Source organism: Bos indicus x Bos taurus, chromosome 7 (genome assembly GCF_003369695.1).
Source record: "Bos indicus x Bos taurus breed Angus x Brahman F1 hybrid chromosome 7, Bos_hybrid_MaternalHap_v2.0, whole genome shotgun sequence".
Taxonomy (NCBI): domain Eukaryota; kingdom Metazoa; phylum Chordata; class Mammalia; order Artiodactyla; family Bovidae; genus Bos; species Bos indicus x Bos taurus.
In genome coordinates, this window is record NC_040082.1 from 96,119,743 (window position 1) to 96,132,290 (window position 12,548).

The 12,548-nt window shown below is 45.0% G+C and overlaps 1 protein-coding gene across 4 annotated transcripts; it reads right to left on the reverse strand.

Annotated features, from left to right (window-relative positions):
• Positions 1-6,169: 6,169 nt before the first annotated feature.
• Positions 6,170-7,739, reverse strand: UBL5 (ubiquitin like 5). 4 transcript variants are annotated; one of them, XM_027547808.1, is made up of 5 exons: positions 7,629-7,739; positions 7,209-7,326; positions 6,967-7,050; positions 6,768-6,805; positions 6,170-6,330 (listed from the first exon to the last, which is right to left on the reverse strand). In XM_027547808.1, the coding sequence occupies exons 2-5, from the start codon at positions 7,262-7,264 to the stop codon at positions 6,287-6,289; spliced, it is 222 nt and encodes a 73-aa protein (XP_027403609.1). In that variant the 5' UTR covers positions 7,265-7,326; positions 7,629-7,739; the 3' UTR covers positions 6,170-6,286. The 4 variants fall into 4 exon arrangements, with proteins under 4 accessions (XP_027403609.1, XP_027403612.1, XP_027403610.1 ...); XM_027547811.1 differs by having other exon boundaries at positions 7,209-7,291; positions 7,629-7,736; XM_027547809.1 differs by having other exon boundaries at positions 7,590-7,729.
• Between the last annotated feature and the right edge of the window lie 4,809 nt (positions 7,740-12,548).

A 12,548-nucleotide genomic window follows, 5' to 3' on the forward strand; every position in this document is an offset into this window, starting at 1 on the left:
TGAATATTCATTGGAAGGACGGATGCTGAAGCTGAAGTTCCACCTGATGCCATCACTTTGACCACCTGATGTGAAGAGCCAACTCATTGGGAAAGACCCTGATGGTGGGAAAGATTGAGGGCAGAAGAAGAAGGTGACAGAGGATGAGATGGTGGGATGGCATCACCGACTCCATGGACATGAGTTTGAGCAAACTGCAGGAGATGGTGAAGGACAGGGAAGCCTGGTGTGCTGCAGTCCATGGGATTGCAAAGAGTCGGACATGACTTAACAACTGAACAACATAGCATACAACCTTATGTAACTGTTAAAAAGAATGAGGCGCAGTGACATGAAACACAGGGAAACATGTCTAGGACAAATTACAGAAGCAGGATGCAGCTGAAAGTTAAAAGCACCCAGGAACCAGATTGCTTTGAGTTCAAAGTCTGGCTCTGCCACTTGCTGTGACCTTAACAAATTACTTAACCTCTGTACTTCAGCTTCTCCATCTGCAAAATGAGGGTAAGAAAAAAACATGTCTCATGAATATCCTTGAAGTAAAGATTAAATGAGTTCATCTATAGAAAGCATTCAAAAACAGTGTCTGGTCCATAGCAAGGGTAGGTATTGCTGGGTGAAAAAAAAAAAAAAAGCAAAACATAGTACAGCATAGCAATTATAGTATGTATGAAAGCATAATAAGGGACTTCTCTGGTGGTCCAGTGGCTAAGACTTTGTACTCCCTAAGTAGGTGGCCTAGGTTCAATCCCTGGTCAGGGAACTAGATCCTACATACCGCAACAAAGACCCAGTGCAGCCAAATAAATATATATTAAAAAAAAGAAAGCATAATAAAACCAAAAAGATCAAGAAAAATTAACTTTTTATATTATTAGAGCAAGGAAATCCAACCAGTCCATTCTGAAGGAGATCAGCCCTGCGATTTCTTTGGAAGGAATGATGCTAAAGCTGAAACTCCAGTACTTTGGCCACCTCATGCGAAGAGTTGACTCACTGGAAAAGACTCTGATGCTGGGAGGGATTGGGGGCAGGAGAAGAAGGGGACGACAGAGGATGAGATGGCTGGATGGCATCACTGACTCGATGGATGTGAGTCTGAGTGAACTCCGGGAGTTGGTGATGGACAGGGAGGCCTGGCGTGCTGCGATTCATGGGGTCGCAAAGAGTCGGACACGACTGAGCGACTGATCTGATCTGATCTGATTATTAGAGTATTATAATTAACTCAAACTGTATAAAAATAATTGTGTATCACTGAGAATTTCTGGATTTATCCAAAGATGTTAATGACTAATACTGGTGATGCAGGTGAAGGAAGAAATGAGGAACTTAAGTTATAACATTCTGACTTTTTAAACAAGCATGTATTAGCATAGTAATAATAATCTTTTTTTAAAAATAATTTTAGATTTAAGGCTGGACTGCAAAAGTAGTATAGTTCTCAAAGTCCTTTACCCAACCATCCCTTATATTAGCATCTTACATAATAGAATAGAGGCTGTCAACCAGGGGTGATATTGTTCCCCAGGGGACATATGGCAAGATTAAGACATTTTTGGTTGTCACAAAAAGAGAGAGATGCTACTTGCATTTAGTGGGTGGAGGCTGAGGATGTTACTGAACATCCTGCAATGTACAGCCTCCACAACAAAGAATTATCCCCCCAAATGTTAACAGTGCCAAAACTGAGAAATTCTGCCACAGAATGATGATGAAAACTAAGAAATAAATATTGGTCCAATACAATTAAGTAAACTAGATTTTAAATAAAAGAATTTCCTGTTTCACTAGTAATATCCTCCTCCAGGATGTGACCATGTCTAGGTCTTTCCTTGTCTTTCATGATCTTGATACTTTTGAAGACTACAATGGCTTTCATGCTGATGTTTGGACATGCTGATGTCTGTTCAATATTTTCTCATGATTTATTGAGGTTTGGACTTCCCTGGTAGCTGAAATGGTAAAGAATCCACCTGCAATGCGGGAGACCTGGGTGTGATCCCTGGGTTGGGAAGATCCCCTGGTGGAGGGCATGGCAACCCACTCTAGTATTCTTGCCTGGAGAATCCCCACGGACAGAGGGGCTTGGTTGGCTACAGTCCATGGGGTCACAAAGAGTCGGACACGACTGAGCAACTAAGCACCACCAGCACATACATCATTGGAAAGGACACCACAAAGATGATATGCCCTTCTCAGTGCATTGTACCAGGCGGTTAATGACGTTGCAATGTATTACTGGTTGTATTAGGGTTTCTATTGCTGTCATGTTAGCCTACAATCTAGTGGATTAACATTTACCATCTCAGTTTTTATGGGTCAGGAATGCAGTACAGTTTAGCTGGTGTGAGCAGGAGCGGCTATGGTCTTATCCCAAAGCTTGACTGGGCAGGATCTGCTTCCAAGCACCCTCATTTGGTTGCTGGTAGGATTTAGTTGCTAACAGAACATGGAATTTAGGACCACAGTTCCTCACTGGCTATTGGCTGGGGGTCAACAAGGCAGCTCACAACATGGTATCTGGCTGGCTTTCATTAATGAGCAAGAGGGCAAGATGGAATCCACAACCTAATCTCAGAAACAATATCCCATCATTTTTGCTATATTGTTAGAAGTTAGGTCTGGCCTAAGAGGAAGGGATTACACAATAGTATGAGTGTGGTCCCAGCTCATTAGGGGCCATCTTAGAGGTCACCTCCCACACTTGTGGTATTTTTGATCACTTGGTTAAGATAGTATCTGAACTATTTTCCCTTTTGTAATAAGTAAATACTTTTGGAAGAGATACTTTTGAGTCTGTGCAAATATCCTTCACCCCCAAATTTTAACATCTATTAGTACATCTTGCCTACACCAATTATTACTATGATGATATAAGGATTAGTGATTTTTTTTTAAAGCATTGGTGAGTTCTTATTTTCCTCTTTTCTTCTACAATTGAAATCCTTTTGTAATGAAGGGTTGTCCCTTCTTCCCCACTCATTTACACTTTCAGCTATTTATTTCTATGAGCATGGGGTTGAGGATATTTATTTCATTCTTTGGGTCATAGTCCAATATTATTCTTTTGTTGTTCAAGTTTTTCTACATTTGGCCACTGAGAGCTTTTTCACAGGTTGGCCTCTGTGCTCTTTCAACATGCTTCTACCTTTTTTGAGTACTTCTTATCTCAAGATGCTCCACCCTGAGCTTGAATTTTCCCTGCTCTAGCTCAGGAATCATTCACTTCTCCCAGAAACCCTGGTTCCCTTTATTGGACAATATTGTTTAGAAACTAAGATCTGGGGGTTCCTTGAAGGTCCAGTGGTAAAGAATCCACCTGCCAATGCAGAAGACATGGGCTTGATCCCTGGCCCAGTAAGATCCCACATGCTGTGGAGCAACTAAGCCTGTGCACCTCAACTACTGAGCCTGTGTCTAGAGCCCAGGAGCTGCAACTACTGAAGCCTGTGTCCTGGAGTCTGTGCTCTGCAACAAGAGAAACCACTGCAGTGAGAAACCCGTGCACTGCAATGAAAAGTAGCCCCCCTCACCACAACTAGAGAAAAGCCTGAGCAGCAATGAAGACCCAGCACAGCCAAAAATAAATGAAATGTAAAATTATATATATAAAGAAACCAAGATCTGGAAGTAGATCCTGGGGTATCACTGCTTCTGGTCCCTCTAAATGGATAAACAAGGAAATGTATGTACAGATGCACATAACTGTATTTCTATGTATGTCTGTAATGTTTTAAATGAAAATCATGAGTTCATACTGATGCTTCCAACTCTAATCAGTCCCATGGGGTTCTATTCACCCTCTTTCACAGTAACTTCTTTCTCCAGCAGCAAGACACCTGGTTATAATTATCTGCAATATATGTATCCAACTCTGTGCGTGTACAGATGTATATTAGTAAGACTAGTTTGGAAATTGCAAAATCATTCTGCTATGAGGAACATATTTACCAACTATAGTACAATGTTTGTGTGTAATTCTTTTTGTCTTTAGCCTTATAGTATCAAATCAAAATACATTTTAGAAAATTATTTAGATCAGCTCCTTTCTCCCCCACCTCCTTCAGTGGGGTCTTGTAATTCACTTATACATATGGATCTGTTTGACTGGCTGCACTTAATCTTTCTATATCCTGGTTGACAAATGCGGAGTCCTGCATTCACCACCATAATTCCAGATGTGGCAATTCCATCACCACAAAAATCCCTCCTGCATACTGCCCTTTTATGTAAAAAAAGGCCAAAAAAAATTCAATAAAAATACCAATTAAAAAGAATGAGACAAAAAAATCATTAATATAGAAAAATAAAAAGCATTAAAAAAACTACTGAATGGAAAACAAATATTATAGAATGTATAATTTTTCCAATTGTATTTCAGAAAATTTCTGGATTCACTCAAATGTTAATTATTGCCACTGTCATTAGGGATGTTATATAAGTAAGAAACTTAATTTTTTGCAAATGTGTGGATTTTTTTTACAAGCAGATATTAGCATAGTAATTAAAAAAAAAATTAAATTGGGGACTTCCTGGGGGTCCAGTGGCTAAGACTCCATGCTCCCAATGGATGGGGACCTGGTTCAACCCCTGGTCAGGGAACCAGATCCCACATGCCACAACTAAGGATTTACATGACATGTGCTGCCAAGTAAATAACTAAAAATTAATATTAATTAAAACAATTTTTTTAATGGAAGTTTACAGAAATACACTGAAAAAGGCTTCACCTCAGGAGAGAGAATGAGGCCAGGAGGGTGGTCTTACTTTTAGCTTGTACTTTTCTATGCTGATTTGAAAACAAGGACTTCAGCATGTCAAGGCTGTCATAAAATTTAAAAAAGAATTGGGGGGAGGGGGTTTATTTTCTAAGCAGACAGATAAGGAGGAGACTGAGCTAAAAGAGCAGGGGTACCAGAAGACACATATTTCTGATTTGTCAGGAGGAAGGGGAATCCTACGGACAGTAGGGAAGTCAAGGGGGCAGGTAAAAAGGAGGCCAGTGGAGACCAAGGAGAGACCAGCTTTAGTGGACTATAGACCAGCATCCCAGGCAGTCTGCACGACTGCGTCCCAAGTAGCTTGATGGCAAAAAGAAAGCATAAGGCTGGGGGGGTGATGCGGGGGGAGCAGTGGACTAGACTTGAACATGGTTATGTCCTGAGGAAGGACCTACCAGGTCAATACACAGAGAGGGGAGAAGGCTTGGAGCAAGGTTCTAGGTGAAACTTTCAAAAGCAGCTCCAGAATGTGGCTCTGGGTAAGGACAAGGTCAAGGCTGACCTCAGGAGCTGTGGCCAAGGGAACAGAAATGGAGTGTTTGATGTCCTGTCTACTCATACCTGAAGGAAGAAGGCCAGAGATGGATATAGCACCAGACATCCTGCTGTTTTAACTGCATTATCTCATTATTTCATGGAGATGTGGGTGTCATCATGGTGCCCCTTTTTAGAGGAAGAAACAGAGGATCGGCAAGGGCTGAATAGCCTAGGTCACACTGTTTTACTCTGTCCACTAGCATTTCACAGGTGCCAAGAACTGTGGCTGCTTAATCATGCTTATCTCATCTCTACTTCACAACATACCAATGAAGTAAACACAATCAGTTCCAGATTGGATAAGGAAATGAAGGTTAAGGGAGATTAAGTAACTACCCAGGGTCACAGTTGGTGGTAGGGCTGGGGTTCCACACCCAGTCTGTGTGAATCTAAACCTGTATTCCTAACTATTATTAATTCTAAGGTCCTTGCCCAGAGGATCCTTGGTCTATTGATGACAATAATCCCAGGATCTTTTGACCTTCAGAAAAGTGTTAGTCACTCAGTTGTGTCCACCTATTTGTGACCCCATGGACTGTGTAGCCTGGCTGGCTCCTCTGTTCATGGAATTCTCCAGGCAAGAATACAGGAGTGGATTGCCATTCTCTTCTCCAGGGGATCAAACCCAGGTCTCCCGCATTGCAGGCAGATTCTTTACTGTCTGAGCTACCAGGGCAGCCCAGAGACAGATGGCTAGCCCCAGAGCTCTGGTCTTCCACTCAGGTTCCCAATCTACTGACTCCCTCCTTGATCCAATCTTGAAGTCTTATTGAGCAGCTGGGTGGGTACTTAGAACAGTGACAACCAGATACCAACCCTCCGCTCAAGAGATAACTCTCACTCAAAGATGACAACAAAGCAGCCTCTAAGTTTTTATTAACATGAGTTTCCAAAAACAAGCATCCATATTAGTGTGGGGAGTGAGGGTGGGAGGAGGGGGAAGGGCAGGAAGAAGGAATTCTGCTCTATTGGTAATAAAGCTCCAGGTTCATCCCATCGTGGATTTCATCTGAAGTGAAGGTGTTAAGGAATCCTTAAGGTGGGCTCCATCCCCATCCCCATCTCTCACAACTGCAACATTTGGGACTGGATCATTTTGATTTGGAAAGAATCCAAACTTTGTAAAAAGTTCATGTTCCTTCTGCACAACAGACATCCTGGAATCTAGCTCCACCCTGATCTCCTGTCCCCACTCAGGTGGAGCTTAGTAAATAAATATTTTGACCAGAAAGTGTCAAAGTCTTACAAGCCAAGTCAAAATATTTAACCAACCACCCTCCTCCCCCAACAAAATAATTAGATGGCTCCCACTCTCTAAATACTTACCATGTGTCACATTCTAAGTTAAATAACTTATGGGCATAACCTCATACAGACCTGAGTATTGAACATAGGGAACCAAGTCTGGGTATGTAGATCCTTCCTCAAAAAGTCAAAAAAGGATACAGTCCCCCAGAGACACATGGTCCTTAAAAATCGTGTACCTGTGGGATAAAAACTTTTTAGAAAAAAATCTAAGGAGGCTCTTCACCCCAGAGACCAGCTGAAAAAGTTCTGCCTAAACAAAGGGCTGGCTGCAGCCCTCCCTCAACCAAACTCTTCTGGCCTGCTCCTGTCCAGCCCCTAGTTCTACCCCTGTACTCACCACTTCTTCAATACGATCTTGTTCCAACGGGTGCCAGTTTGGGCTGCGATCAGCTTCTTAAGGTCCCCGATGGTGTCATCCGTACTGGACGCAGAGGAGTTAAGGAAAATGGAAAGAGGACTCTCCCCATTCCCGCCCCAACCCCCAGGTTTAATTACAATCACTCTAAAACAAAGACTGAGTTGCCTGCCTCATGCCAAGCATCCCCCGGAAGCTACAGCACCTTGGTCGGCAGTGGATACTTGCACTTAACGCGCACCTTCTTTCCCAGACGGTCGTTGCAAACAACCTCGATCATCCTGGCTGGAGCAACACAAAGCGAGGACTGGGAGGCAACTGAATCGAGACTTCAGGGGTTCCCTAGGTCCCAAGACCCCCGGTTATTGAGACTTAACGTTCACATCCCCATCACTCCCCGTCCCCATCACTCCCTTAGATCGGAGTCTCCCCAGGCCCCTAGTTCCGTGTCCCAGGACTTCGGACCCCAGGGCTACCGCGGACGCCGGGCAGCCGCGCTCCTCCCCTCCAGTAACCCGCCCGGGCCCCGACCCACTCCAGGTAGCCTGAAGACCGAGCCGAGCCTCTCGCAGGCCAGCGGATCCTCGAAGGCCGGGTCCCCTCACCTTTCCCCGACTCCGGATTCCTCCACCTGGCTCCCTCACCTCAAATCGCCTGGAAGCAGCAGACGCCACAACCTCCTCGCACGACTGCTAAACCCAGGCCAGAGTAGACACTAAGAACCTACGCTAAAACAGGAAGCGGAAGTGCGCAACCGGAAGCTCCACCCCTCCCCCCCGTGCCTGTCAACACGCCACGGAGTGCTCATCCCAGGGTAAGATGTGGGCTTGCAGTTCCCAGGCGCGGTTTTGGGCTTCCAAGCCTGGGCAGGGGGACACCTGTGGACGGAGCGTTGGGCCGAATGAGGGTCCCGGCTGGGGAGAGGAGTGGAGTGTCAGCGGTCTTGGACCGGCGCCCAGCCTCTTGGAGGCCCTTGGTTGAAGGCACTTCGTTGTGCCGAGACACCGTCTAGTGTGGCATCTGGTGGAGAGGCCCAGGCACATCCCGAGGGAACAGGGTTGACCTCCTGTTCCTGAGCCCAACGAAGCCTCTAACAGGAGCCTGGATCAAGTCCTGCAGTTGTACTCTCCGCCCCCCTGCCTTCATTCAGGGCTGGACCCCGGAAGCGTTTTGCTCATCCCTCCCCTCTGGCTATCTCGCCTGTCCCCAGGGACATCTGGGTTGCTGACTACAATCAGTAAGTGAAGGACTCTTCTGATTCTGGCCTGGGTACCAGCACTTACCAGCACTCCAGAATGGAGTTCAGCTCTTATCAGAATGCAGCACTGATGAGGAAGCTGGAAACCAGCACGCGTGCAAGAGCTCCCAGGTCTTTGACTTCAAGGAAGGTCGCTCCTGCCCTACAGAGGGCACTGTGTACCAGATCCCAACCTTGCTTTTCAGCCCCAGAGCAGCCCCTGGACTGATATGTTTCCCCAGGGCTGGTGGAACAGGGAAGACCCCTTCCTAAATCCAACCTGCCTGTAGAACTCACTGTTGAACTGTTTCTTCTCAGCAGACAGAATTCTAGTTTGACTAGCCTAAAAGGATTCACTCTGAAAAGGGGGCGGCAACCTCTGATTCACCCAATCCACCTTCTCAAAATAAGATGCAAGATTAGGCAGAAGACGTGAGATACCTTCCTGGGGAAAGGATGGATGCTTTGCGACCCTGTCGGGGCTGCCCTGACTTAAGGAACTGGCTCAAGAAGTGCCGCCTCAAACACTAGACTCAGGGGCCTTCCTGCCTCAGGATTTTTTCTTTTTTCTGCCTCAGGGCAGAAATCTGTTGTTTCTCCAACCTCTGCAGAATCCCACTGAGTGGGCTTCAGAGGGCAGGGAATCTTAATGGAAAGTTTATTCAGATTGGAGACACAGATCCAGATGATGAATCAAAACCTCAGTCTCATTCCTTAATATTAAGCTGCATGGTCTCAACGGGCTTCCCAGATGGCACTAGTGGTAAAGAACCCGCCTGCCTGGGTCGGGAAGATCCCCTGGAGAAGGAAATAGCAACCCACTCCAGTATTCTTGCTTGGAGAATCCCATGGACAGAGGAGCCTGGTGGGCTACAGTCCATGGCGTTGCAAAGAGTCAGACACGATTGAAGCGACTTAGCACGCACACATGCTCACACATGATTCCAACATTCCCCTCTCTGATTCTCCTTTTCCTCATCCAGAAGAATAGATGGGGCAAGAAGGGAGATGGAATGTAAGGGGTAAGCTTGAAGGGACTGGTGTGCCTGGGGAAGTTTAGAAAGAGCACATCTTTCATTCACATAGAAAAACTAGGTCACACCCGCTGTTGATGGTGTTGACCACTAGACAGCAGAATTGCTGAGCATATTCCTCTTTTTGGTGCTTTTGGTGTTTTCCCAGTTATCTACAATGGACATATGTTACTCTTGTAATGAGGGGGAAAGTAAATTTAAAAAATTTATCAGTTGATTTGGCTGCATTGGGTCCTAGTTTCGGTATGTGGGATCTTTGTTCCCCGACCAGGGATTGAACCCCCATCCCCTGTATTGCAAGGCAGATTCTTAACCACTAGACCTCCAGGGAAGTCCCAGAAGAAATTTTGGGTTTTTTCGCCATACCAAATAGCATATCCGATCTTAGCATCCTGACCAGGGGCTGAACCCATGCCCGATGCAGTGGAAGAACAAAGTCTTAACTATTGGACCACCAGGGAAGTAAGTGTTATTTAAAAAAAAAAAAGTTCTCACTCATTTTTTATGTTTCATTCAAAGGTAGCTAGGCAGTTCCCTGGTGGTCCAGTGGTTAGGACTCTACTCTCTCACTGCCTAGGGCCTGGGTTCTGTCCTTGGCTGCAGAACTAAGATCCTGAAAGCCATGCAACACAGAAAGAAAAAAACAAAAAACCCTTTCCTCAAAAGAAACCCCACAAATTAAAAAAATTTTTTTTAATTAAAAAAGAGATAGCTAAAACACAGGATTGTGTTGCTGAGCCTATGGGCTGGGGGAGATTGAAAAGGGGTGAAGAGTGCTGCTGAAAGGGGAGGGAAATAAAGCCTGGGATTGTTGGGAGCTTAGGGATCTACTGGGGGCCTGCCAGTCCCAACTGGGCTAAGGCATCCTGAGGAAGTGGAGGGAATGGGCCATGGGAAGTCCCAGGACTAGGCTGCCACTGCTACAAGGACTCCCTCCTCCAGAGCTGGGTGGGATATGGAAAGGCCTCAGGAGACTGGACAATTCACATTAGAGCTGCTGTTGCTGCTAAGTCACTTCAGTTGTGTCCAACTCTGTGTGACCCTATAGATGGCAGCCCACCACGATCCCCTGTCCCTGGGATTCTCCAGGCAAGAACACTGGAGTGGGTTGCCATTTCCTTCTCCAATGCATGAAAGTGAAAAGTGAAAGTGAAGTCACTCAGTCGTGTCCGACTCTTAGTGACCCCATGGACTTCAGCCTACCAGGCTCCTCCGTCCATAGGATTTTCCAGGCAAGAGTACTGGATTGGGTTGCCATTTCCGTCTCCAGACTCACATTAGAGACTTCTCTCTATTTCCTGATAAATGTCATTCAGAACTTCTCATGAAGAGACTCAGTACCTGCCCACTGGGGGCCAGGACAGCCCCACTCTCCCATTGGGGCCTCAAAAGGATCTGCTGTCATCTGCTACTGGGAGGAGCTAGGTGTTTCCTAGGAAGGAGAGTTCTGAGTCACAACTCAAGGCGCAAGCTGAGCAGGGCTCCTCTGCCCCTTATTACCTAAATTTCTGACCCAGAGGAAATTCTATATGGGGGTGCCCATCCTTCCACTCCTGTTTGCTTGATGGGGAGGAGATGGTTCCTAGGAAACCTGTGTAACTGACAGAGGCATTGCCCCTTCATGATGCCATGGGCTTTCTAGAGAGAATCACAGCCAGAGAGATGCCCACACTCTGGCATCAGAAAAATCTGGGCTTGAAGCCCTAGCAAGCAACATGATGTTTGCATGATCCCTGGTGGGGGAATTAAGATCCCACATGCACTGTAGAGCTGGCCAAAAGAAAATTTAAAAAAGCAAACTCTTTTAGATGTATGTGTTAAATTTCTGCAACTATCTATCAACTATATCTGAATAAAGCTTAAAAAACCTATATTGCTTTCACTTATCCATAAATAAATACATAAAAAGTAAAACACTGTGGTAGTCAGGTAGTCAACCTATTAAGATGAGGAAACCAGAAACCCCTGGACTACCAGAGTCCAGTGGACCACCATGTCAACCATTGGATGACCAGGGAAGTCCCAGTTTGGCATTTCATACACAATTTCTTCTGTGTGTGCATGTATTAAAAACATATTTTGCCAGGGGATTACATGGTGGTCCAGTGGTTAGGACTCAGCACTTTCGCTGCAGTGGTCTGGCTTCAGTCCCTGCTTAGGGAACTAAGATCCCACAAGCTGCACAGCATGGCAAAACAACAAAGCCCCCAACAAACAAACCAAAACCATGTATTACCATTATAGGCTCCCGAGAGTGTGAGTTAGTAAAAGCTATTTTATATATATATATATATATATACACACACACACACACACACACAGACATATATGTAATATATACTTTCTATGTTTCTATTATAAATACACTCTATTTATATATGATAAATCAAACCAGGAACTGGATTCATGTGTCAAAGGACATGCCTCATGCGAAGAGTTGTCTCACTGGAAAAGACCCTGATGCTGGGAGGGATTGGGGGCAGGAGGAGAAGGGGACGACAGAGGATGAGATGGCTGGATGGCATCACTGACTCGATGCACATGAGTTTGGGTGAACTCCAGGAGTTGGTGATAGACAGGGAGGCCTGGCATGCTGCGATTCATGGGGTTGAAGAGCGACTGAACTGAACTGAGTGTTTTTTAAATGAATTAATTTAGGAAGGTCATCAGCTAAACAGTTATTACAGTGCAGGTCTTATTCTCCAATTATTAGTTCTTTCCTCAAATAGTATGACAAAATTCAATGAGAGTGTAATTTTGAATAGCTTTTGCCAAATCACACTTTCAAGAGCCTATAATGGCAATACATGGTTTTTTGTTTGTTTGTTGGGGATTTTGTTGTCTTGCTATGCTGTACAGCTTGTGGGATCTTAGTATATGTTACACATATATGTATATATACTTTGGCCACCTGATGCAAAGATCTGACTCATTGGAAAAGACCCTGATGCTAGGAAAGATTGAAGGCAGGAGGAGAAGGGGACGACAGAGGATGAGATGGTTAGATGGCATCACCAACTCGATGGACATGAGTTTGAGCGAACTCCGGGAGTTGGTGATGAACAGGAAAGCCTGGTGTGCTGCAGTCCATGGGTTCCCAAAGAATCAGACACGACTGAGTGACTGAACTGAACTGAACTAATATATGTATATAAGAGAATGTTTAGCTCCAGTATTGTTTAGCTTGCCTGGAAGCAACCTGAATGCTCATCAATACAGGAGTGTTTCAATAAATTTCACTGCCCTTATGACTTGGCAACTTTAAAAATGAGTGTTATATATGTGGAGGAAGT

What these genes read in the sequence shown, in the direction of transcription:
- UBL5 (XM_027547808.1), bottom strand. Translation starts at nt 7,264, where the DNA reads ATGATCGAGGTTGTTTGCAACGACCGTCTGGGAAAGAAGGTGCGCGTT. An exon ending in AAGATCGTATTGAAGAAGTG is followed by an intron (nt 6,806 to 6,966) that starts GTGAGTACAGGG and finishes TTTATCCCACAG; the next exon opens with GTACACGATTTTTAAGGACC. An exon ending in CCATGTGTCTCTGGGGGACT is followed by an intron (nt 6,331 to 6,767) that starts GTATCCTTTTTT and finishes CCTTCACTTCAG; the next exon opens with ATGAAATCCACGATGGGATG.